The 26968-nt window shown below is 44.3% G+C and overlaps 1 protein-coding gene across 2 annotated transcripts in view; it reads left to right on the top strand.

Moving 5' to 3' along the window:
- The window catches only part of RCAN2 (regulator of calcineurin 2), a 77447-nt gene that overhangs the window by 2741 nt on the left and 47738 nt on the right, over positions 1 to 26968 (top strand). For both annotated transcript variants that reach the window (XM_420062.8, XM_040698615.2), the window contains exon 2: positions 5531 to 5757. In XM_420062.8, the coding sequence (XP_420062.3) occupies positions 5533 to 5757 (225 nt within the window). In that variant the 5' untranslated portion in view covers positions 5531 to 5532. The remainder of the gene's footprint in view (positions 1 to 5530; positions 5758 to 26968) is intronic.

Genomic DNA, 26968 nt, shown 5'->3' with positions numbered 1-26968 from the left:
CGCTTAAACTGCAGCAGTTCATTAATCCTGTCACAGGAGCTCCCATCCTGCTTCCTAATTATAATGTCTCCATTTAAATCTGCAGTGAAGAATTAGCACCATGTGAAGGTAACACCAATCTCCGGTGCTCATTTAGCAGAGTGGAGTGACATTTCAGTGGGTTGTTGCTAGCTGGGCTTCCTGTGCCTTCCTCCAAGTCTGTGTGGGCCCAACTGCCTGCAGCAGGAGCCGTGTCCTTACGGTAACACTCACACTGGTAACCCTTTGCTTTTGGTGAGTATTTGCAGTAAGAACTGTTTCAGGAAAATTTTATAAGAGGGGGCAACTGGATTAACATATCCATCTCTTAGAAGTAGGGTAGAACTTACTGCTTTTTAGTAGGAGCTGAGGTGAAATCCTATGCTTTCTCTGGACCCTTTTAGATCAGTGCAACTGCATTGCTCTGGTTTTCCCCCAGATTTTCTCCGTTCCTGCAGAATGCTCTTTGCAGGTTTGCAGCCAGAACTCAATGATACTTTTCATTTATAGTGATTATATTTAAAGCTTGCATTTGTAACAGTTTGTTTGCTTTATTCTATTTTTAGTCATGTTATTTGTCATGGCAGGCGGTGTTTAATAATAATAATAAAAGTAAAGTTTCCTAGCAATTTGGAGAGTTATGGGCCTGTTTCTTGGTGTCCCAAAGGGATTCTTTTTAAAAACTCTTAGGACAGGAAAATGGTCACCAAGGAAATGCCTTCTTAGTTTCCATAAATACAGCGGGTAAATCTATACGCGCATGGTTGTATTCAAGCAACTGGCCCATTGAAACATGTTAGGGGATGGTGAAAACCTCACATGATTGGTATTTAGAGCCATCGCTAATTACAAGCTCATGGACTCCTTGGTCACAGGAGAAGAAATTCTGGAATCACTGCTGCTGGTGTGAAGTGATGCAGACTGTGCCCGAATCCCACAGCCGGAGTCCAGGGGAGGTTGCTTGGGGGGCCTGCAGGGTGCTGGTTTGCCATGGGGTAATTGCTGCAGTTGTTGGGATGCTCTGCATGATGTTTTTTGTGAGTGGAAATTGTAGGACCAAAATTCAATACCAAATCCAGAAATAAGACTGAGGAATACAGGTTACTATGATGATGAGAGGGCTGGAGCACCTCTCCTATGAGGAAAGGTTGAGGGAACTGGGCTTGTTCAGCATTGAGAAGAGAAAGCTGCGGGGAGACCTCATTGTGGCCTTCCAGTACTTGAAGGGAGCGTATAAACAGGAGGGGAACAGCTGTTTATGAGGGTGGATGATGATAGGACAAGGGGGAATGGTCTTAAACTGAGACAGGGGAGGTTTAGGTTGGATATGAGGAGGCAGTTTTTCATGCAGAGGGTGGTGACGCACTGAACAGGTTGCCCAAGGAGGCTGTGGATGCCCCATCCCTGCAGGCATTCAAGGCCAGGCTGGATGTGGCTCTGGGCAGCCTGGTCTGCTGGTTGGCAACCCTGCACATAGCAGGGGGTTGGAACTGGATGAGCATTGTGGTCCTTTTCAACCAAGGCCATTCTTTGATACCCTTATGGCAATGTCTTCCCAGGTTTTTATGAAATATAAAGGGGACCCTGAGGGGAAATCTGGCTTTCTCAGAAGGAACTCTAATGTAAATGGGAATGAATGTGTTATTGTTGCATGTAAGACAACTTTCAATTGTGTTGACTTTATATTAGGATTCAGCTCATGGAGTAAACATGATTTAGAATTAATTGGTGTAAGGGATTTGAAATGTAAATTCTTTTGTTCTAAAGTGAACGAGTAATTAGAGGATTTTTTTGAAAGGGGACTTGTGAAGTGGCTGAGTAAATTCAAAAATCCATAAGCCACCACCAGCGACAACAGAACGCTTAAGTCTTAAGGGGTTTGGTAGGTTTAATGAAGGTCATGCAGTTGTGACTTGTATTATAGGCATGTCCAATGCTAGTTATAGTGAATAAGGACTCCTTAGAAGTGGCTGAAAATCACTTCTCATGTGTTTTATTATGACAATTAATGCAGAGCTGCAGAAACTCAGGTTGTAACTTCATGAATGCTATAAGTAAATTAGTTGTGGAAAAATAAAATCCTGGCCTTTGTTGTGACCTTGCTTGACATGGTACTTGAGGACATGGTTTGTGGAGGTGGGCTGGTGCTTGGACTAGATGATCTCAGTGGTCTTTTCCAACCTGAATGATTTTTGCAGCCATGAGTTACATCAAGCCAGCTAACAACTAGAGGAATTAAACCTTCAGTTTTCTCCTCGTGCCAGGCCGCTAAACTTGCTTCGAGTGAACTGAGCTGTACAGTTGTGCTATGAACTGGATTGGAAGATGATTTCTCCAGTATCAGAGTGTTGGGGGCCTGCTTCCCTGTGGAAAGCTGGAGCTGGGAGTCAGCCCCAGGTGACAGTTGGGTTGTGGCTTTTGGCAGCAGTGCTGGTTTGTCTGGTTGGAGCCTGATGGTGCAGCTGGAAGGTTTGAGGTGCACCAACATGCTGTTGATTCAAGCACTCTTGTCCTCACTGGTTGTGACTGGGTTCAGGATCATAGGCACTTTGTTTTGTTGGGGGAGCAGGTATGGGTCCTATTAGGGAGATTTCTATTTTAATTGTCTAATGTTGTTCAGTCCTATGTCTTTTCTTCTTTTTACCCTGCAGGCTTTACCATATGATAATCACTTTGTGCAGATGTTCTTAGTTGTGCAGGACCCATCTGCAATTGGGCAGCGGATTTAATAGCCAGGTTTAAAAGCCTGATGACTTGGAAGATCAGTCAGTGCCTTGGGTGCATCTGAGGTACAAAAGAGGCACATATGAACGTGCTTCTGCCCAGCACCTCCAAATCCTTAAAAAGAGATGCTCAAAAGGCATGCAGGATAGTGACCTACATTAAAGAGCTTGCCCTGTGCCCGGTGCACATGTCCCACTGAGAAATCTGCCTCAACACTTGGCTGAAAGAAAGGAGCAACCTTTCTTTTTACTTAAAGTCTCCAGCAGAACAAAACTGCTGTCGCGCAGCAAGAGTGTTTATTAACTTGTAGGCTCAGGTGGGACTTTGATACCTATATATGACAGAATCAGCTGCTGTATTTTATTCTTATTTCCCTGTTACTGTGTCAAATGCTCCCAAACTGAAACTTGATTGTTGCAACTCGATTCTGTTCTGTTTAGCTGCTTGCTATTGTGGTTTTGCTCAATTTCTACTTTGTAATATCTTTATGTACTTTATAATGCAAACATCATAATATTTCTCCTGCAGAAGGAGAAAAAGCTGCTTGGCAAAGAAGCCAAAAACTTAATCATTGCCCCTGTCGGTTCTGGATCAGTTCCTCCTCATCACTAGAAAGTGAGTGTTAATTCACACTGGGGCTTCCTACAGCTTCTGAGCATTGGTTTGTATTGTCTTTATCCTCTGGAGTCTGCTGTGTAGAGTTGCTCTTCAGTCCCGCTCTGCTGAGTGGGCCCTTCCAGTGTAATGCTTGCACGTGGAGGAAGAAGGCTTTTACCCAGGGTGCCGTAAAATGCCCTCACTGCCTCTGAAGTGCATTTACCAACTGCAGGTCGTTTGCCTGCTGGGAATCAGAGCCCATCCTCACCGGCAAGTTTCTAACCTGAGATAAGCTGAGAGTGGTTGTGCTCATGTCAAACTGAGCTGGCAGAAGTCCTGGTGAGCATCTGTGAGCCGAGGAGCCTGTCCTCAGGGTGACACTGTGAAAGAGATAATTAGCCTGAGGCTTTCATATTACACCTACTTCCTTACAGCACTGCATCCTTTTTTGTTTTAAACCCCTCCCTCATAAATTAAACATAAGGAATGCAGGGCTCAGAAACCATTCTGATGTTAGTTGTGACTTTTGCTGTCTGGAAAAGGAGTGCAGCTAAGATCCTGTGACCTACTGGGCAGACCGCTATATGCACTGTGAGTACTGCTGTTCCATATCTAATAGGTGTGTGACGGTGTACCTCTGGAAAAGGTCCTGTACTGTTCTAGTTGTGAGCTCATGGTTTGGGCTCCATGCTCTCTGCAGGTGCCTTCCAACCCCGCTGCTCAAATACAGGCTGCGGAATGGGGCTCCATCACATGCTGTGAGAGCACAATACAAGTGGACTCAGCTCTGAGCTGACTCGTTTGAGTATGACTTCAGTGTGTTTCTTTGAGGACTTCTGCCATTAGCCCCGAGACTTCAGCAGTAATGATTTCTGGCAGTTCTGTAACGTGAGGTTACAGAAGGATGTGTGCGGTCATCAGATGTCACTTCTGAGCTGCAGCAGGGATGAGGTTAGATGAAAGCCACGAGCATGGCAAATGAGCTCCGTAATTTCATGTTGCTTTATTGAGATTAAGCCTACATAAAGTATAGAGCTTAATTTTGGACAGCAGTTCTGCGAAATATAGTTGAAGCAATATTTACAACTATTAATAGAGAATGACAAATACGCAGTATGGGAAGGGCAAATCTGAAACAGACAAGCACACTGTGTGTGTGTCATTGCAACTCCTGTTAGGAGGAGAGAGCAGTCAATGTCTGCATATTGTTATTGCAAGAAACATCAATACAAGGGAAATAATTATTCTTCTGCATTGCTTCCAGCTTGTTAGAGAGCTCTGGAGGGGCTGTAGGTTACAGCTGCTGTTTAATATGGCTGTAGTAGGGACTGTCTGTGGCAGCCACAATAAATACCAGCTTTGATAGCAGTGATTACTTGGACATTTCCTTTCTCTCCCGCTTGGCTGTTTAGAGGTTTATTCTTGCATCAGTGGTAGGGACACTGCTTGATGGATTGGCCTGTTCCTTCCGTGTCCTTAGAATGGTCTTTCTGTGTGTACTATGATGGATGTGGGAGTAAGGGCTCTGAAGTTGGCAGGGGTTTCCTAAAAGGTGGTGAGAATTGTCACATGGGTGGTCTTTTCCCTTTGCTTACTTCGTTGTTTGCTTCATAGTGACATTAACATGCAGAGAAAAGAATTGCTAATGGACATGGAAAACCAGCATACAGTCTGTCCTGGAACTGCAGAAGCATTTATCTCTGTTGTAGTAATCATGTTTCTTAGTTGTGCTGTTTTTGTATTGTTGCTACTTTTCTATAGGGGTGTCTCTATTCTTTTGAGTTGAAGTTTGGTATTATTTTCCTGTTATTCTCATCCAGTGTGTTGTTTTCTCCGAGCAAGCTCAGAAGCACTAGCTTGGCTTCCCTGGAACAAACAGGACTCTTAGGCACAAAGACAGCATACTATTTTCTTACAGGGTGAATGAAACTCTAGTCAGGCTTCATTTCTGGTTGTGTTCAGCAGCTGTGCTGACGTGCTTAGGTTGTTTCCATGCTTCAGAATGAACCTAAAGCAGAGTCCCTGTTTGAGCTTTAGTGAAACCAGTTCTAGCGCCCACTTTCACATGCTGTATTGAAATAGCCTGAAATACACATTCTACAAATTAAGACCTGACCTATGAATTTCTGTACTTGTGTATGTGCTATTTTTAAGTGTAGTGTAACTGTGTCTCTCTTCTTCATGCTGCTAGGGATGAGGGGAGACTCCTACTTGTTTGGAATGCGAGGCCTCGGGCACTATGGCTGCATCCCAGAGGATGGAGGACAGTTCTTACTCTACTCTATAAACGGAGACAGCGATTTAAAGAGATGTTTTACAGAAGAAGATTTTCATGAAATAATTGACTTCAACGACCTCCCGAATTCTCTCTTTGCTTGTAATGTTCACCAGTCTGTGTTTGAAAGCGTGGACAGTAAGGTACAGTGCCAGTTTCCATCTTTTCAGTATAAGAGAAGCATGTGATTTATGTGATAGTTGTGTTTGTTGCGGTTTTGAGGAACCAGCAATACTTCTGTCTGTCATGTGCAAAGAAGCTGCATTGAATGAGTTATTTTTCTGAGGTGGGCAACAACGTTTGAGAGCCTGAAAGCCTTTTTGCCAACTGCAGTGAGCATTGTTTGTTGGTTGTTTTTGGTGGTTCAGGTTTGCAGAATACTGAAATGTGGGTACATGTCTCTATAGCAACAGTAGTTGCAGTCGTGATGGAGGTGGCAAAGTTAAACATGTGAAAGACGTTTCCTCTTGCTTGCTGATCACATAGCACTGCAACAGGACACTGCTCTTCCTGTGTCTTCTCAAGTGCTTTAAGTTACGTATCTTACCTGGAGGACCTAAATGAGTGGAACAAATTAAAGAGCAGGAGAATATTCTGACTTTGCAATTAGTCTAAAATAAAATAGTTGCTTTTTGTTTTTTGTTTTAAGAAGAGCATATTGTTTTCATCCAATCAGACCGAAAAACTCCTGCATTCTGCAGTATGTCTTCAGGTCTGATTTCTAAGCATAGTATCTTTCCTGAGGGAGATGTCAGGAAAATAAAACTGATCATTTGGGGCATTATTGTCTAATGAGATCAGTCTGGACTAATAGTTAGAGGCACACCTGAGGCTATTTAAGTTTCTTGTCTAGAACAGTCAATTTGGAGACAAGCTTGCAGCAGTGAATCTGGGCTTCAGCTGGAATTAGCTGATAAAGCTACAGAACAGATTTGGTGAGACTGGAGCATGGCCAGGATGGACGGTGAGTCTTTCTTATGGTCGGAAGACTACCACGTGAAAGGAAATGGGAAGTAGACTTTTAGGGGTCCTTTCATTCAAAGACACTGAACGAGCTATCTGTTGAGGCTGTGCTTGTGCCATTGCGTGCAGTGCTTTGGAGTGCTTTTTTTCAGACCTCTTTGTTTTCCATAATGATGTCATCTTTATGTTTGAGTCATACAGATGAGAAGGGAGTAATGTTCAGACACCACAGGACTAAACAAAGTGATCGTATTCATGTATTTAAAAATCCCACAAACAAACTAAACTGCAGTTTTGGAAAGTGGTGAATCTTTTTTCTTTCCTTTAAATTCTTTTGCAAATAAGCAGCTTGCATTTACACTGTGCTAATTTGTAGAATTCCATAATGAACTGCTAAATAGCTTTAACTTTTCTAAATTTCATTATGCATATTTTAGAGGTTTGGGAATGTCTTCCCAGATAGTTCTGGCATTCAAAGGCTCTGAAAGTACATTTTGAAAGGGAGACAACAAAAGCCTGCCTAGAACTGGGGAATTTCTCTTCCTTCTGCACAGATTCCATCTCTGCTTGCTTCTAAGCTTTCCCTTTTTGAGAGCTGTGTTCCAGAGGTGGCTTAGTTAGAAAATGAAATGGGAGATTATGTAAGTATGTGGGAGAGCAATCCCTGTGGACTTATGGGACTTACGGATTTGTCTTAAGAGCAGCTGGGCTGTGGAGGTGCATCCTGCTCTGTGTCTGCCTGTAAACTGTCAATGCCATGGATTGAACAGCTCTGCTGGCAGGTAAGTAGTTGCTCCTGGAGGTCTGTATTTATAGACGGGATTACCTCCGGATTTCTCATTAAATCTTTGGTTTTCATTATTCCTTCAGAACACATACTTGGGTTCCTGGTTGATTTGTACTTGTAATCCTTTCTATTATTAACTGTTGCTGCAGGATAATGGCACACATGACTTCATAAAAAATGTTGTCAACTTTAGATTCTCAATCGCAATCAATAAATACATCTAGGAATTATATATCAATTATGCATTGATCCAATATATAGGGGTACACTATATTTTTACTGCTGTAAAATGTTCTCTTAAAAAAGAACATAATCTACATTAGGTTTGTTTTTAATCCCTTCTGCAGAAAGTGATGTTTTTGCAGTGTTATCTTTGACTTTGTGGCTGGTGGCCTCCACCTGTAGGAGGGCAATGGAGATGTATTTGATTGAGAAGCTGCAAGTTAGTGTAAATGGTTATTTTGGTTTGGCCTGTGAACTTGCTGCATAAACAAAGTTTAAATATATATGCTTGTGAGTGGCTCTGGCATACAGCAGGATTAATGTAAAGAATTCACTCTGGCAGCTTGTAAGTTCTGTTACCTGATGTGTCGTAGGGGCTGTCGAGTTGAAGCTTTTAACATGCGTCTAAGCAAGGCACTTACTTTGAAATACTCATCTTTAGGAAGTGCTTTAAATATTCTAATTTAAAGGCATTAACTAGTATCACATGTAAGGTAGGTTCTGGTTTGTGCTTGGGTATAGGCTTGTAACAGCCTTGAGAAAAGCTGTGGCTGCGTGTAGCCCTACACTGTGGATCAGCTGCTTTGCTTCATCTGTCCTTACCATGTCCTGCCTCAGGTACACTCTTGCAGCAGTATCGTGTGGTTGTACAGTGCTACTTAGGAAGACTTCTGTCTTGCCTACCAGACAGCTATAGGGAGCCCGAGTTTGGGTCTTCTCCCTCTGAAGAGGTGTACTCACAGCTGAAGACTGTGGTTCTTCACAAAGAAGGTTCTTCACACTGTGGACTGGTTCTTCACAAAGCAACTGCCATGCCAGGCTTGAGTTCTCTCCTGGTTGGCTCCTTCAGATCTCAGCATGAACAGATTGGAAGCTGCATGAGGGGGACTTCTGCCTCATTTAAACAGCAGCAGAAGAAAGTGGAAGTATAGATTACTACTGGCTGTCTACATCTGATGCTACCATAACATCACCTCATCATCAGAAATCTCTCTCTACCTTTTAGACAGATTTTGTGACAGAAAGTCTCTGCTTAGTCAGGAGAATTTCACATAATTTCACATTTGTTTCCCCCAGAGGGTGGTGACGCACTGAACAGGTTGCCCAAGGAGGCTGTGGATGCCCCATCCCTGCAGGCATTCAAGGCCAGGCCGGATGTGGCTCTGGGCAGCCTGGTCTGCTGGTTGGTGACCCTGCACATAGCAGGGGGTTGGAACTGGATGAGCATTGTGGTCCTTTGCCACCCAGGCCATTCTGTGATTCTATGAGAATGCCTTGGACAGCTGTGTTGATAATAACGGGCCTTTGAGGATTTGTACAGGAGGATTTCCCATCTTCAGTGCACTAACAGCTTGCTCCAACTAAAGGAAGGTTGTTTTGTTTATATGCATGCCTATCATGGACAGCATGTCCCTTACAGCAAGTGCCATTATACATTCTTTACACTGTGGTTAGAAAATGCCATGCTTCTTGGATAGATACTGAAAAACAAAGGCCTGGAGAGTTTAATTAACAGGGCTGTTGCAGAGCTGGGATCAGGTTTGACTGTGTCCCCATCACTGTGTTCTTCCTTTCTGCATAATGAAAGGAGCAGATCTTTGCGTCTGAGTGTACAGCACTGCCTTGCTTGGGTTTTAGAAGTCTGATTTTTAAGTATTTTAAGAATGAAGTCACTCCTAATCCTGGAGTTCATCATGCATCTCTTGGAAAGAAGCTGATGTGACTCCTCATGTTGGTGAGGTGTGGCAGAACTGCTGTTATTTTTGGCTGATAATGTGACCTACTGAGAGGTGCTGCTCCTCTTATCTGAACAGATAGAGCGGTTGGGTGAGGAGCCCAAGGGCACGACTCTGCTCCTGAGCATGGAAATACGTTTGTGTGAGCAGTTAATTGCTGCCGGTAGCTGTCGGGCTTTCCAGATGATAAAGCTTCTCCTGTGCTTTTCTCATGTTTTGTTTTGCATAACTCCTTTCTGACACTTCTGTAATGTGACTGTATAATTCCTCCAGGCTGATGCTGGTAAGCACTCTGCCACAGTGATGTCTTTTTGTCTCAGGATGTTCCTCAGGTGCTTTAATGCCTCGGGAGGTGTTCACTCAAAAATGTCTCCATTGGAACGTGTTTACAGGGGAACATGTTCAGGTTCCCCTGGTTAATGGGAGTTAAGGTTAAGCTCAGGTTAATGCAGGTACAGGTGGGGAAGGTGTGTTTCTTCCATGTGTTTGGAGCCTGCAGTTGTCTTTTTTTTCACTATTTTGGTTCACGCTGGAAAGAGCACCAATAAAAGCAGATAGTTATTTCAGATAAAGAATGTTTTTTTTGTTTTCCAAACATCTGAGTAACAGTGATGCTGCCAAAGTCTGTTAAGTGCTTTTTCTTGCCAGTTTAATTAGAACTGCCAATGTGGAAGGTCATTATTTAGTATTTTAGCAGATGAGAAGATACCATGGCCAGATGTATCCTGTTCTGGACTCTGCAGTGAGAGATACACGGACCTACTGGGGAGTCCCGCAAAGGGCATCTGAGGTGGCTGGGAGGTCTCCCTCCCACTGAGGGACAGCAGAAGGCTGGGACTTCTCTGGGGGAAAAAAGAAGGGGGGAATGGATCCTATCCATGTCTGTGAATACATGAAGGGAGGGTGTGGAGAGAAATCATAGAATCGCTCAGGTTGGAAAAGACCTTAAAGATCATCCAGTCCAACCCCACCCCAACCATCCTACCCTAACTCTAACAGCCCTCCGCTCAGTCATGGCCCTGAGCACCACATCCAAATGGTTGTTAAACACATGCAGGGATGGTGACTCCACCACCTCCCTGGGCAGCCCATCCCAGTGCTTAACAACCCCTTATAGAAAGAAGCGTTTCCTGATATTCAACCTAAACCTCCCCTGGCACAACTTGAGGCCATTTCCCCTCGTCCTGTCACCTGTCAGCAGTGAGAAGAGACCAACCCCGCTCTGCTGCAGTCACCTTTCAGGTATTGGCAGAGAGCAATGAGGTCTCCCCTCAGCCTCCTTTTCCCAGACCAAACAGCCCCAGTTCCTTCAGTCTCTCCTCACAGGCCGTATTCTCCCAGCCCTTCCCCAGCCTTGTTGCCCTTCTCTGGACCTGCTCCAGCACCTCAGAGAATGAATCAGGCTCTGTTCAGTGATGCCCACAGGCAGTGGGCATGAAGTGGAACACAGGAATCTCCCCTTCCATTGGAAGCTGTTCTGTACTGCTCAGTTAGGCGATGGATCACTGGCACAAGTACCCAGAGAAGCTGTTGAGTCTCCTCCTTGGAGATCTTCAGAGGCTGAATGGATGTGAGCCTGGGCACCCTGCTGTTCTCATGAGGGATTCTTTCACCTTATGTTTTCACTGTTAGCTGTTGGATGACTCCTTGCTTTTAATACAGAATGCTAAATTAGACTTCCTTTGATTGTATTGCTTCAGGTTACTGAACTTGAGTCTAGAAGAGGATTTAAGGTTATCTCAAATGAGTGCCAGACATTGTGTCCAAGGATGATGCTCTAAGCAAGCTCTAGCTATATTTAGGAAGACATTTTTTCCCTTTGTTCTTGCATTCAGCTTTCTTAGCAAACTTTCATGCTACTCTTGTTATGTTTATAGTGCAGTAAAAGACACTGGACAGCTCAGTGGTCTGCTGTGTTGCCTTTAACTTTACATGTTAATTCTGGAACTGAAACTTCCTACTGATGCTTTCTGACACCAAAGCATATAATTGAAATGGGTCTGTCTGTTCTGTGCGCCTTTTAAACAAAGTGGAGCCGGTGTGTCTGCTGCCATGTGTGTACTGTTGCTCTGGATCCCTTTTGCACAGGCTAATTCAGGAGGACACTCCAGGAGGCAGGCTGTGTTTCTGCAGGGTGAGATCTATTCCTTTTGCCTTCACTTTGAGAATCTAGACTGGGAAGTCAGGATCTTTTTGGCTGTATTACATCACTGAAGCCTCTAGGTGTTGAGTCATCATTATATTTAGAGGGTGGCACACTTCTTTTTAGTCTAATATTAGTATTCAAGCCTGGCCTCGGTGGAAAGTCACCCTAGCAAAGATGAAGTCACCGCTCCAAGGGTGGAATGGAATGCAGGCTTCATTCTGCCTTCTTGGTACACTTGCTGTTGCTTTCTTTTACTTTCAGTTTTTCTACCTTTTAAGGTTGTCTGCTGATGTGATAACGTTATCAGAAACTGCCACTTGAAGCAGGCTGTGACTTGTGCTGTGAAATCTCTGCCTGCTTTTTGTTCTGCTTTGGCAATGGGATGAGTGTTATTCCCTATCATTCTGTTTAAAAAAGACAATAATAAAATGCGCTGTATATGCATCTACAAATAAGAAAGGAAGAGCTGCAGAAGCAGTGTCCTTCAGCACTTTGTGACTCATAGGCTCTCATGGCTGCTGTCTAGGAATCCTGTCATATGCCCTTCTCTGGCAGCTGGTTCTGAGAAATAACATCTAAGAACTTTTATTTCTTAATGATCACAAAGATTGGCTTCCTGTTGGACTTGGATCTGATCTGACAGCAGGCAGTGCTGAGCTCTGCTCACTGAGACCTGTAGCCCCTCGCTACCAAAACCTTACCACAAAACCGCAGTACACTGAAGCATTAACTTACTGGGCACTCTGTCCTGCAGCTGTAGGAGGCTGTTTGTGCTCTGAGACTCATTCTAATCACTCACTTTCTGTGGCATTTAAATTTTATTGTGTGATCAATCTCAAATACTTTGCTGTGATTCATGCCTGTGCAATACAGTATTTCAGCTACCACTACCTACAGACTGTTCAGTTCTGCATCAGAGATCCCATCTAAGTTTTATGCTGTAGTGATAATCTTAACTAATGGAGCCCCACGATCATAGAATCATTGAATGACTTGTGTTGGAAGGGACCTTAAAGCCCATTCTGATCCAAGCCCTGCCATGGAATGGCTGCCACCCAGCAGCTCAGGCTGCTCAGGGCCCCATCCATGGTCTTGGGCACCTCTGGGGATGGGAATGGGATAAATCATGCTCAGGGACATTTCATAGAATCATAAAATCATAGAATGGCCAGGGTTGGAAAGGACCACTATGATCATCTCCTTCCAACCCCCTGCTATGTGCAGAGTTGCCAACCACCAGACCGGGCTGCCCAGAGCCACATCCAGCCTGGCCTTGAATGCCTGCAGGGATGGGGCATCCACAGCCTCCTTGGCCAACCTGTTCCATTTAGTGGTGGGTTGTTGGAGTCAGGGCAGTATGCTTTGGCTGTGGGTTGGACTTGATGGTCTCGAAGGTGTTTTCCAACCTGAGCAATTCTATGATTCTGTCCACAGCTCCCTGGGCAGCGATACAGGTCCTCTCCACAATGTGACTGAGCTCTTGTTTGTCAGCATTTATTAATCTACCTTAGTTAACTTCCTATGCTATAGCTGCTGGACCTTGTTAGTAAACAGCGTTGACTAGCAGGATGGTGTGGGATGCTGGCGTAACAGCTCCCATGTATATCTGTCGCTCTCTGCTGTACTCGGAGGTCAGCAGGGAGTTATGGTAGGAGCTCAGAAAACAAAACTCCATCTCCATGAAGCCAGGCACGGTATGCTGTATGGACTACCTGACTATGGCTGGTCTTAGGATCCCCAGTCTGCCTGGTGAGCAGCAGTGGTAACATAGTAAGGCCTTCCTGGAGAAAGGGAAGTAGTGAGGTAAGTCATTGACATTTGGGGTCTGTGACACGTTCGTTCTGGTCTGGGGGAAGAAATTAATTGCTTTGACTGGTGTGGCTTGCTGATTCAGGATTTTAACAGGTATTTGTAGGGAAGTTATTAGAGCTCTTGTTGCTACTAACAAGACAACTTACTGAGGGTACTAAAAGCAGCTCTTATGTACTTACGTGTTTATATGGGTCCCAGCACCAGTCTTTGAAGTGATTGCAGAGTTTCTAATGGAACTGTAAGAAGCAGTTAGTGTGATTTGAGTGTTCCTTCCTTTTCCTCCCCCCTCAGGTGGTTCTGCCTGTTGCAGCCATCAGCATTTGCATTGTTTTTCTGGAGCTGTACATCAGCTTTGTGATTTGATAGCACGAGGGCACACTGGACATACCGAGGCTGCACAGTGAAAGCAGTATGGTCAGGTTGAGTCTGTGCATATGTCTTATTTTTCTTGTGGAAATCTTTAGCCAAGATTATTCTGCCCATATCCAGGAATTCGTGAGCTCCAAATATTCCTCAATTCAATGAATATTTATTTCCTGCTCTGAAAAGTTCTTAGAAAAAACAAAACCAAAATAAACAAAACCCCAACTGAAGTAACAAGTCTTTCTGGGCCTGAAATGCCATTGCCTGTAATGTGAATGCTGTCTAATCATTTTTATAGTAGTTAGGGTTATTTTCCCATCTATGCTCGGGGTGCTTGGGAGCACAAATGCCCTGGGTTGGATGGGAGAACGTGCCTGGCATGGGACCAGCTGGGTGAAAGGTGGGCCTGTGTTTGCTGCAGTTGAAATCTGGAGCTCCAAAACATCTAGCTATACTGGTCATTTGTAAATGACAGAAATAAACTGATTAATGTTCTTTCCAGGCCATGTAAGCCTGCAGTTACAGCCTGCCCTTTAAATTTGGAAATGTACTTTTCTCCCTAAAAGCAGCTCTGGAAAAATTATAGTGTCAACTTCTTGTGGTCATATTCTACCCTGTGCAGGCTGGAAGGTTATCTCATGGAACTGAGGTGGGTGGGAAATAGTTCCTGGGAAAGGTCCCCTCAGGGTATTTGGTATTTTAAATTATTATTGTTTTTTCTTACTGCAGGAATATTATTTTCTTGCCAGCTTTGCTAAAATATTGAGAACTTTACACAATGAGATGCATTAAGGTGAGTGTTGGTGAATTCATACAAAGGATTTAGGAGAACTTTCTGCTGGGTCTTGAGAAAACAGCTCTGGGAGCCAAAGGGAGTTACAAGGTCTGAATCTACAAGACAGTGTTGAATGACTCCTGTTTTAACTACTTCCTCTGGCACAGTGGGCATTGTAGGATCAACTGTGCGTCGGTTGGATCCACAGATCCCTGAACACTGCACAAACGTAGATTCAGATTGCACTTGGCAGCTGTCTGTCTCCTGTAATAGGTGGCGCAGGATGCCTGGACTCAGATGCCTTTTGATCTCTGTGGAAGTCAGGCTGTGGCCTGGCACACCGAGGCTGCTGTGCCTTTCCTCTTTGTGTGCTGTGAGCGCCCGCCAGGACCCACAGTTCATTCAAGGACTTCGGCTGGCGGAGTTCTCTTTGTCTTTACTTTCCTTCTGATCATCCTGTGCAGTGCTATTTGAGAGTTTGACTCTATGGAGGTAGAATTGTGCCTTTTCCCCCCAGGATTATGGCAGGGATGATAAGCAGGAGAACCTTGCAGCCATCTCCTTACAATGTTATGTTATTTTCAATCTACCAGGTTTGAGAAGGTGTGATATGTTGTAATTGGTGGTCCTTCTGCTTGCAATTCTTGATCAGCTTTGCTCCTGCTGTGTTTTTTACTTTCTGTTGTTTCCCTTGGCAGGCATTGCAAGGTGCGCAGCGTGTTTTGTGTAAAGCAGTCTAAAGGTGACGGGAGGGAAATGCCAGGCTGCACTTGATGGAGTAAACCACAGCAGTAATTTCTATGGGAACTTCCTTGCATCTAATTGAAACTTCTGTGGGCACAGTGCTTGTTGAGGAAGTGCTTGTTAAGGAAGTCAGACTTTCTGGTATCTGCTGATGCAAGCAAATACTGCATCTTTTAAAATGGGGGTCGGGGGATGGGAAGAAGCCTTCATGTAGTCTGTAGTGGAACAAACCAAAATTTCATCGACTAATTCCTGCTAATAATGAAAAGCAGTTTTGCTCTGCTCTCTCCTGCAAACTGTCATTTAAAAGTCAACAAACCCCTGTTTTTCTAGCTGATAGTAATCAAAAGGTAGTAAAGCCATCCTAATGTGGTTAGGAGAGCAGCTGTTCTTTGCTTTAATGCCATCAGAGGTACTATAATCCTTCCCCAGGTTGTGATATCAGTTTTCTGGCCCAAGGAAAAGGCTCCTAAATGAAGGTCAGCCTTCACTACCAAAGGATAAAGATTTTGCAGTGAAAGTAGCTACGTTCTGGCTTAGTCACATTCAAAATAGTAAATCCACAGTATATCTACTATATAGTAGATCTACTATAGTAAATTCTAAACAATTAAGGGAATTTCTCAAATGTTTCCTAAAAAAAAAAAAAAGCTAATGCTGAACCAGAGTTTAATGCAGTTAATAAATAGTGATTTACAGCGGTTGAAAGAAAAAAGAAGACAAAAAGGCAGTGTTTACAGACAAGGGATACTAGGAGGTGAGTTCAGGTCATGCAAGGTTCAAAAGAGAGCCGTCAGCCTGAAGGCTGCAGCACTGCTTAAGACAAATTCCACCACTGAGCAGAGAGGTGAGAGCACATCCAGAGTTGAATCGAGGTGAAAGGAATTAGCAATTGCTTCTGTGCCTTTAACAGCACTTTGGGGCCGGATAGATAACTTCATGCTTCTTTCAGGTTGGTGGATGTTGTAGTATTTGCCACAGTAGTGCGGGGATTTCTCCGTGGCTGTGCTGGGATTCAGTCCTCGTGCAGTGTAAACCATAACAGCTCTGCTGATAAGTGATACATTTCTGTCCGTGGGGATTTGTTCTACTTCTTCATTTGCTGAGCAGTACGAGTCTATGAATGGTGTTTAAAGTGAAGTATCTTGCGCTTTTATCAATTATCTTGCTTTAATGTGGTTATTGTAATGATGTAGGTTCCTTCACTATAATTTGATTGCGTTTTGTAGACACTTTACCCTGCTTGAATTACATGCCTTCTGTCCTGTGCTTTGAATCTTAATACAGAGGCGTTGCAAATATGGTAACTGTAATGTGTATGTCTCAGAGGGATGAGAGAAACCTTTTCTGTGCAGTAGAGACAGATGAGCTGCAGATTAAGATGACAGTAGGATGGTGAAAGAGAAGTTAGTGTCCTTGGCAAGGGAGTAATGAAGGCATCTATTACATAGCAGCAGGGTGGATTCAAATCAGTGTGTGTTGTTTCTTAACTGACTTTGCAATTAGCCTGAAAAGCATGAAGAGGTTGTCAGACTGCTGCATGCAATCAGTTAGAAGCTTCTCATTTAATGTTACTGTAACTAATGTTGCAGAGCAGTCTGATAGTTTCCTTTTGCATTTGATGGCGTGACTGGCCTACAGTGGAGGAGCAGAACCAACAAGCCACCGAGATCCTCAGAACGTTGGGTCCAGCCCCGCTCTGAATGAGAGCTGGCCCCTTTCTAACGCCTCAGGAACTTGTGTGTGCTGTGGGGCTGGCTTCTAAAAGCCACGGGGAGCATCAGGCAACACATCTCTTCTCTGTCCATTTGTCGTGACTGCTCGGAGTGCTGATCTGTGTGTCCCCAGTGCTATCCCTGACTGGAAACAGTTTCCTGGGGCTGAACTCCCTGTTCCCTTTGCTTCAGGTGGTGCTGTTTGGCTGGCTCGGACTGTGCTGCACCAAGGCACAGGGCTGTCGGGATCAGCCTTGTGCTGCTTTGGAAATGAGTGGGGTTTCTTTGGTTTTGTTTCCCCAGTTCATGGGAACTCATTGATGTACAGAGAGCTTTGTCCCAGCACAGGCTCTAGTCCTGAGGCAGCTCCTGTGCCATTTCCAGCATGTTTAATGTACTCTTCTGACATTAGTCTCTTGCACTTTCTTGCCTTTACAAAGCTTTCAGGTGGATTCTCCTAAGAATCTGTGTTTGACAAGCAGAGAGAGAATTTGAGTCATGAAATAATTGTGTGAGTCCCTTGTTCACTCGTTCTGCTTGTGTTTCTTGTGATCCAGTTCCTCTGAATACATGCGCATGGCTGCTTCTTGCTGTCTGCCTTAAAGGTGTTGGTCACGGACAGTTCCAAATTCCTTTAATTTCCAGCAACAAATACTGCAAAAACATGTCACAGAACAGTGTTAGGCTGTCCTTCCTTCCCGTCCCCTTCTGCAGATCTCCCCATCTCCTGCATCTGGAGCTGCAGATCTGCCCTGCTGCTGCAGCCACTCCACTCCAGGCAGTGCTGCACTGCCTGCTGTGTGCTCCGTGCTGCGGCTGCTTCTGATCACAGCACTCCAACTGCTGCCCCTCCTCTGGCAGTTAGTGGGGGCACCCATAACACAGACAGTCCCAGAGCATTTCTAAGGAAGATAATCTCTCCTCTTTCTTATTCCAGTTTCTAATAAGGAACAAAGCTTGTATCTTTTCATAAGTCTTTCCCAGAGACGTGTTCATATTCATGACTAATTGTCTTAATCCACCACCACTGAAGTTTTATAACTGAGGTTTTATCTGACTGCTTGCTGGAGATGTACAGATGCTTCAGGTCCTTTCTTGTAGTATATAGGCTGCTGCTCAGACCAAGCAGATGAAGCCTGGGTTGTGTCAGCATCCTGCCATGCTGATCTTTAGGAGAAACTTCAGATTCCAGTTCGACTTATTCTAAGCTTCATGATGCACTTGAATTGTTTTCTTTTTGCAGTCATGTCTTAGGTATGTAAGGCTGGGGAGAAGATTTGACACTAGGATTCTCACACAGGAAAACAAACTGTAAAAACACCTATGTTCTGGAAAGAAAGATTAGAATTATGGATGTGGAAAGCACTTCCATTTGTTCCTTCTGATCTCTACTTGCAGCAATTCACCTTAATAGTGGAGATGAACAAAATGGTCATAAATTAAGTTTGTTCATACAGTGCAAAGGAAAATATTGGCTGGGACAATAAATAACAACACTTTCTGTGTCTTCTTAGCGGTGTGTGAGCTGGAGGACATCAGCAGATATGTGCTCTGGGCTTACCAAATGCCATGGGTGCCATCTGCTGTCTCCTGCGTGCACCGCATAGCTCTTCAGCTGTGCAAAGAAGGAAGAAACAGGTACTGATCCAAGGAATGCAGTTCTTAATATCTTGCTATTGTGTAAATGGTTGGCTATATCTGGTTTAGTAGCAAAACTCAGAGAAGGGGCAAACTTAACAGGTAGAGTTTAATGAGATCCTGGGCTAGTTTGTAATGTGTTCATTAGATCAGTTCTAAGGGGAAAATTGTTTCGACTTCCTTGACATGGTTTTCTTTAAAATCTGAATGGATGTATTACTTTGTGTCACTCAAATGAATGTCAGTGAGTATCTATTGAAGAGAAATCTGATCCTAATAAGCATGGAAATGTAATATGTTATAGTCCCAGGTTATGTTGCTGCTGTAAATCAAATAATGTTCTGGCACATGTTCCGGTGCTGTAATGTGAGATCATCTTTCCAGCTGAATTGTTAAAATGGTTCATGATGTGCTTTTGGCTGAGGATGAATAGTGCTTTCCTTTGCAGCTTCCAGGAATGGTCTGGGAGTCTACATGGGCCCTGAGATCATTCCCAGTAGCCATTTTGGAAGGCAAGACTTAACAGCATAGGGTTCAGTTGCTGTGACCAACCTCACTTTCTGCTTTTTGGCCTAGAAGCTCTGCTTAGGACCAGGATGGGACCTTCACTCCTGGCCTGAACAATTCCATAGGTTTAGCTGTCTCAAGTCCTGTCCTTGGGCTGGTGTTGTAACCTTAGACTTAGCACTGGAAAGGCTTCAGCACATCTGTCTCCACCTCCTGTTCCTGCTGCTCCCTGTGTGGATCTGCACACCTTCCCGCTGCTTGCTGGGTGCTGTGCTTGGAGCCCTGCTCTGCCTGCTTGTTCTGTGCTGCAGGGCTGGGCCCTGGGCCTCGAGGACTGAATCTGTGTGCTGCTTACCCTCTGCTTTAACCTCTGCCATGGAGCAGCTCTGCTCCTGCTGCTCCCTGATGGTGGGCCTCAGGCTTTGGCAATGGGCTTTGGCATTGCTTAATTTTCTTCTTCTAGAAGTAGCTTTGGTGTCCTGATACCAGCTTAAGCCTATTGGATTAATTGGAGATTTCTTATGTGATATCTTGGGATTGCATGATTGAACATATGGTGAGGGTTTAGCTGGTTATTCATGGAAGTATTGCATGCGAAATAGGGACCATCATTCTAAAACCATCTAGTAGGGGAACAGTGATAAAGAGTTGTGCATGGGCACATCTTCTTTATGTGACCCTGGTGCAAATCCAGGTTTGCATCAAGGACTGCTGGAATAGCTGAATGCACACTGCAAAGGCCCATCCTGATGTAAGGCAGTCCAACCTGAACTTTGGTGAGCATCAGTGCGAGAGTCACTGTGGTGAGCGTGCTTTGTTAGCATCATGCCCATATAACAAGTGAGCACTAATGCACTGAACTTGGCACAGGGAAGTAAAAAATGGGTATTGGGACAAGCATACAAACACTTTCTTTTTTTAACTGGGGTGTGCTTCTTGGAAAATAAAACCTATTTTTTTTTAAGCTTCTACATGTTATTGGTGCAACTCATCATGGTAAGTTTTAAGCCTGAAGTCTGAAATTTCACGTAACTCAAACAGCTTAAGCAGTTGCTGAGATCACAGAATCACAGAATGGTTGGGTTGGAAGGGACCTCAAGGATCATGAAGCTCCAACCCCCCACCACAGGCAGGGCCACCAACCTGCACATTTCATACCAGGCCAGGCTGCCCAGAGCCCCATCCAACCTGGCCTTGAACACCTCCAGGGATGGACGGGGCATCCACAGTCTCTCTGGTTGGCTGTTCCAGCACCTCATCACTCTCATAAGAAAGATGTTGAATAAAATCACTGCCTGAACTGGATTCTGCTTGAACTGAAGCTGTAGGAGTCACCTACAGGGTTTGAACAGAACATTTTCTACAGGTGAAATTTAAGTGCTCTGCAGTGCTGAAGGCAGTCTTCCAAAAAGCAAGTATTGATATAATCACCGCAGGAAACCGATTTGCTTCTTAGTGCTTTATATTAATAAATTGGTTTTGATATTTCTTAATTGTCTGCTGAGCTCAGAATCCTAATGAGTTTTTAAATATCTACTGTTTCATCTCTGTGTGTATACAGCTCGTGTCTTTGTGTTTGTTAAGGCTTCGTGGGCCGCCTGCTGTGGCAGTAACTTTGGATGAAGTAGCTTTACTGCTCTGCTGGTAACAGTGAACTGAGTCTGGAAGTTGGAGAGTTTCTAAACCAGCACTTAATACTGTGTTACATCCCTGAGCTTGGCCAAGTTAAGGGTTCTTCAATGCTTAAAGCCGTGTGTTTCTAATTAGAGGTGTATGGCCGGTAGCTGGTTCCTTTACAACAGGTAAAAAGGCTTCTGGTCTGCTTGGGAAGGGTTTCGAGCATGTTTTTGAGGCACTGCTGAATAGAAATGCAATAAAAGAAGTCTTCATAGAACCCTAAAAATGTCCAAAGGAGCGTGTTGTTTACTAGAAAACAGTTTACTTCCCCTTGAAACTGGAACTCTAAATGGCTTTTGTTTTCATGCCCCACCAACGTGGCTGTGCTGCCGCAGTCTCTCTGTAGTGCGTTCTCCTGATGTGAGCAGGAAGGTCCGTGCAGCTGAGGAAAGCAATGCAGTCACTTGTTTTCCTGAGGGCGGCTATCTGCTTCTCAGCATCGATAGAATAAATGGGTGCTCTTATCTGACTTGTGGGGTATGTTTTCCTTCTCACTGCTCGAATCTCTAATGTGTCTTAAAGGCTCACCAGAAGGTGGAGATAAGGACCTTTTCCAAGGCCTGGAGAGGCAGCATGGGAGCTTCTTCCTCCTGCTTCTTACTGGTGCTTCACATTCAAATCACAGATGTCTATGACTGGTTGTGTGAGTTCTGTTCCTCATACCAGCTGACACAAGGGTGTTTCTACCTGCATGTAGAAAGTAAGTGGTCCCAAATAGATAGGAAGTGGAAAATCCTTAGTGGATGGTTCGGAGTCCATGCTATGGTGATGACGCGTAACTGAGCAATTACAGACCTGTTTGGGATTTGAGACCCAAATTCCATTCTATCCTGGCATTGCTTCATCTGTATGGCAGAGAGCTCTCTTACTACCCTATTGAGTGTGACAGGGATGTTGTTAGCTAAATGTGTTGTGAGAGTTATCTAACGCACTTAGCATATCTTGCTATCACAGGTAGTCCACACTTCTTTTTTTTTCTCTTCTTTTTAAAAGGGGGGAGAAGGGAATACTCTTGCATGAAGGTAATTGGAATCTGATCCACATTTGTGCATATTAGGTGTCTTCCTTGGTGAAGTCTTTTGAAGCACTTGGGTTATTTGGACAGTAAGGTACTGCATAAGATGGGCAAAGCACCATGTTGGCTTGGCTAAGTGGGATCAACGTAATAGCAGCAGTACATCATCTGAAATTTACAGTGTCTTTTAGACAAAATGGAAAGACTGAGTACTTCTTTGTCGAGGGAGCAGACGAGGTAAGGAGGCTGGGTTTTGTTCAGAATGCCTTTCAAAGACAATAACAAGCAGAGTTTTATCATCTCCTCTTCGTGCCTCCTGTTCCCAGAGTGAGCGTGTATTGCTTGTGTCCTCCTGGCTTTGTCTGGGGGAGCAGTGTGGGCTGTCCATGCTTCCCGAAACACTTGCATACATCAGTAGCTTACATGTAACACTAAAATGAGCATTAAAAACGTTATAAAATGTTTCAGTCCTTGCAGTCAGGACTTACCTCTTTAAATGATGACGTGATGATTGGATTTCGCTGCCCTGTACTGGAAGTCGTTAAGCTCTGCTGTTGGAAATTCATTTAGCCCTTGTGCAGAGTGACATAAAGGAATTGAGATGAGCGTACAGTTTGGGAGGCAGTCACTTCACAGATGCTGTAGCAGAACCCTTTTCATAAACTTACTCTATTTCATATATGGGCTCAGGGAAAAAAGCCACCGCCACCAAAAAAAAACCCCAAGCAACTGAATTTGGTCATCACTGAGCAGTTGCATCACTTCCTACGTGAGAGCATTTCCTGTAAATTCTTGATATCCATTTCTGTCTTTTGTAATTGATAGATGAATTCTATTGAACTGGGGAAGGTTTGGTCCCTGTGGCTGTACTGAGCCCTTCCCCAGCAGCGATATTGTAGAAGTTGGTGTCCCAGTAGTATGCCAAGTAGAAGTTCTACCCATAGAAATACTTGGTGCTCAGTTACCAGCTAGAAAGTTCCAAATGCCAATCCTAAGTCTCACTTCTAGCCTCTGATCATCTCACTGTTTTGCATACTGAAACATGATGAAACTTTCCTCCTCTGTAACTTGTGCTCTTTGGGGCCATGCGTTGGGTGCTGTTCCAGCAGGGATCGGTGTGCTGGGCAGGCTCTAGAGAGATGAGCAAGCCCAAAATTAATAATCAGAACTAGTGATGCCAGGAATCCTTTTTTTAGGTAGATGTGACTCATGCTCTTCTGTAACATCTTAAGTGATCTTGATGTTATGTCGTATTTATACATCCTTAGCTTTTCAGTGAATGTGCAGCCAGAGTATTTAATTACAAACTTCCTGCTTCAGCTGCTGTTTAAGAATACCTTCACTGTGTGGGGAAGAAATTAACATAATTTACATCAACTGAGTATGGAAAACCTGTGGGTGTTTTTAATATTCTAAGATTGCAAGGGCAGAAGATAAATCTTCCCAGCAGTATCATGTTTTTTATTCTGAGTGCATGTTGCACATACACATGCATGGGGTATCACTGTGCCTATTTCAGAAAAAGAATCCTGATACAGAATCAAACTGATTTTTTTTTTATCCACAAGTCTCTAACTTCTCTGGGTACTTGATGCTGCATTACCTTTCACAGAATCATTAAGGTTGGAAAAGACCTCTACTCGTCCAACCATCCACCTACCACCAGTGCTGCCCACCATACCATGTCCCTCAGTGCTGTGTCTGCCCTTTCCTTAACCACCTCCAGGGACAGTGACCCCACTGCTTCCTTGGGCAGTTTGTTCCAATGCGTTACCACTCTTTTGGAGAAGAAATGTTTCCTGACACCCAGCCTGGCCGTCCCCTGGTACAACTTGAGGCCATTCCCTCCTGTCCTGTCTCTGTTACCTGCGAGCAGAGGTTAACCCCACCTCTCCAGAACCCCCTTTCAGGGAGCTGTGAGCAATAAGGTCTCTTCTGAGCCTCCTCTCCTCCAAACTGAACTTCTGTTCCACAGAAGACTTGTGTTCTGTACCCCTCACAGCTCTGCTGTCCTTCTCTGGACATGCTCCAGGGCCTTGCAAGTGAAGAAATGTCCTCGTGATGCCCCACCAAGACCTCCAAAGTTGTAACTTAAGTATTTTGTCCCTTATTTTACTCAGTTTTATTACAATTTGCATTTTCTGCAGATTTGCTGTTTGTCCCATTGTCCAAAGTGCTTCAGAAGATGCTGAACGTTGTCTGCTCTGATACTGATCTTAATGATATTCTGCACATTTCTAGTTACCAAATGAGTGTTCAGCACTCAATTATTAGCATTTCAGCCTGCCAGTTCATCCAGCTTTCAACCTGCAGTAAGCCTGTTCATGCAGAACGTGTGCACTTCAGCTTACAAACGAGATTGTTAGGTAAGGACTTTTGTAAGCTGGCATTTCTCCAGCATCTCAGAGTGCCTGTGTAACAGGTGGTACTTGAATTATATTGGAATGCTGAATGTTAGCTGTGTGTGTGTTTGGGATGTGTTGGTGTGCTTTTTGGTGGGTGGGAAAGCTCAGTTTGCCTTCTCTATGCTACTAGACCCTGTAATGTGAGCTGCTGGATGATCAGATTGTTTTCACTTGAAAACACAGGGAAGTTCAGATGGGTTTCATTGCTGCCTTAGCTGCCTTCAGAAGGTGTGGTCAAAACAGTATGAGGCTCCTTGCCTGTGCCCTTGCATGTGTGTGGGAGGAGGGAAGGAAAGCATGGAACAGTGGCACCAGTAGGATTTGGTTTCCTAAACTAAGTTAAGGAAAGAGGGAATAAGAAAGAATTCAATTGGAAAATCATAGATTCATGGAATTGCTCAGGTTGGAAAAGACCTTCAAGATCATCCAGTCCAACCCCACCCCAACCATCCTACCCTAACTCTAACAGCCCTCCGCTCAGTCATGGCCCTGAGCACCACATCCAAACGGTTGTTAAACACATGCAGGGATGGTGACTCCACCACCTCCCTGGGCAGCCCATCCCAGTGCTTGGCAACCCCTTCTGTAAAGAAAGTGTTTCCTCATATTCAACCTAAACTTACCCTAGCACAAAATCCATATTGCCTTCCACAAGATAAGAAATAAAATATGCTGCTCGTTTTTACCTGCCCCCAACGTGTAACGATGTGTAATGCTGTTTAAAGAACAGGCTTAGGCTGATTCTATTCAGAGAATAATCTTCCCCCTCACCTATTTTGTTATTATTACTATTTTCTAAGTTCTTAAGAAAATGAGTGGTTGATCACTGCAGTGTTTCCTTTCCAGCCTTCTGGGCTGTTTATAAATCACAACTTCCTTTTGAATAACTGCTTCAACAGAAATGAGTGCTGTTTCTGCTATGGTCTCAGTATTTTCCAGCCTCTCATTTAAATTGCTCTGGAGAGAGGGACGTAATTTCCCTGACGGATAGACTTGCATTAGGTGGGAACTTCATATCAGCATTCCAGCTGCTGCGTGTTTACAGACTTTTTATTTTCTAATTGTAGAATTATTAAGGTTGGAGAAGACCTCTAAGATCATCTAGTTCAACCATGCACCTACCACCCATATTTCCCACTAGATCATGTTCCTAAGTACTGCGTCTGCCCTTCTTTAAACACCTCCACGGACAATGACTCCACTGCTTCCTCATGTTTCAGAAAACAAAATGCAGCTTTTAGTCAAAATTGCTGATTACTTGCTGAGCATCTGGGTCAGCAGTCAGTGACCCAGAATAACAGAATCATAGCATCACAGAATGGCCTGGGTTGCAAAGGCCCACAGTGCTCATCCAGTTCCAACCCCCTGCTATGTGCAGGGTCGCCAACCAGCAGCCCAGGCTGCCCAGAGCCACATCCAGCCTGGCCTTGAATGCCTGCAGGGATGGGGCATCCACAACCTCCTTGGGCAACCTGTTCAGTGCGTCACCACCCTCTGGGGGAAAAGCTTCCTCCTCATATCCAACCTAAACCTCCCCCGTCTCAGTTTAAAACCATTCCCCCTTGTCCTATCACCATCCACCCTCGTAAACAGCTGTTAAGACGGCTGAGTGTGAAATGCAGTCCAGCCATTGGAGGGCGTGTGACCCAGAGTCAGAGACCTCCACTGGGTGGTGGGCAGAGGAGGAAGGCAAGCTGTCAGTGTGCTGGAGAAAAAGGCTCCGTGGTATGAAGTTGTGTTGAAGTAGCCTTGAGTATGTATTGTTGTGGGGCAGCTGAAGAGACATCTGCAAAGGCACTATCGTGCTAGATTACACTTGGTTGAATCTGGGACATAAGCGATGAAATAGAAAGCTGTGGGGACAGAAAGGCAGCCAGTGGGGAGAGAAAAGTAAAACAGATTGGGTTTGTTCCTCAAACCTTTGTGTAAAACGCTGAGTATGTAGGAATTCATGCTTGAGCAGCCCGTTCTGCAGAGAAGTGATACGCTCAATAGATGAGAGAAGAGGGGTGGGTGTTGTTTGTCCTGGCTTCAGTAAGGCTTTTGACACTGTCTTCTGTGACATCCTTATATGCAAACTGACAGGAACTGCGCAGTAGGTGAGTGGACGGGAAGTTGGGTTGCTGAGCATTTGGACTGTGGGGTTACAGAGGTGTGATGAGCACACATTGCCCAGCTGGGTGAGTGCTGTGCCGGGGTTGGCACTGGGGCTGGTGCTGTGGAGCCCCTGTTAATGGCTTGGGTGATGGGAACAAGTTTTCCTCCAATAAAACCTTGAGGTTTTTATTTATCTAAAGACATACTCTGCCAAAGCCTGCTTGCACCCATTCAAATTAATCATTGTAGACCAATTAATTTAAAGCGATCAGTTACTTGTACTGATTTAGTGGTCATTAGAATAATTCTATTGCACAGATTTGTAAACTTCTCTATCCAGCACTTCTTTGGGGTTTTCACTCAAACTGAAATCAGGCTCTGTGGAAATAAATAGCTTCCATTGTCTCCTTATATTAATAAGCTCCCGTTATACTTGGAGTGAATGCAGCGTTCCCAATTTGCCGATGATACATCAGCTATTGTTGCTCTGCACCATTGTTTCTTGTGGTAGGAACCTTCTTTCAGTTGTCTCAGAACATTCCTTTTTTTAACCTGCCTTCAGCTCCAGCTTTTATGCTGCTGACAGAACCAGCTTCCCACTGCTTACCTGGCTTCCTATATCCAGTTGCCTCTTTGAATGGACTTTCTCATTCGCGTGTGCTTTGCTAGCAGTGTAAAATCTGAGTGACTGACAATGAATTCCTCTTCCTTTTGTGATTCTTTTTTGTTGTTTTATGCTGAATATGTTGCAG

Source organism: Gallus gallus, chromosome 3 (assembly GCF_016699485.2).
Source record: "Gallus gallus isolate bGalGal1 chromosome 3, bGalGal1.mat.broiler.GRCg7b, whole genome shotgun sequence".
Classification (NCBI taxonomy): domain Eukaryota; kingdom Metazoa; phylum Chordata; class Aves; order Galliformes; family Phasianidae; genus Gallus; species Gallus gallus.
This window is presented reverse-complemented; position numbering and strand designations above follow the sequence as displayed.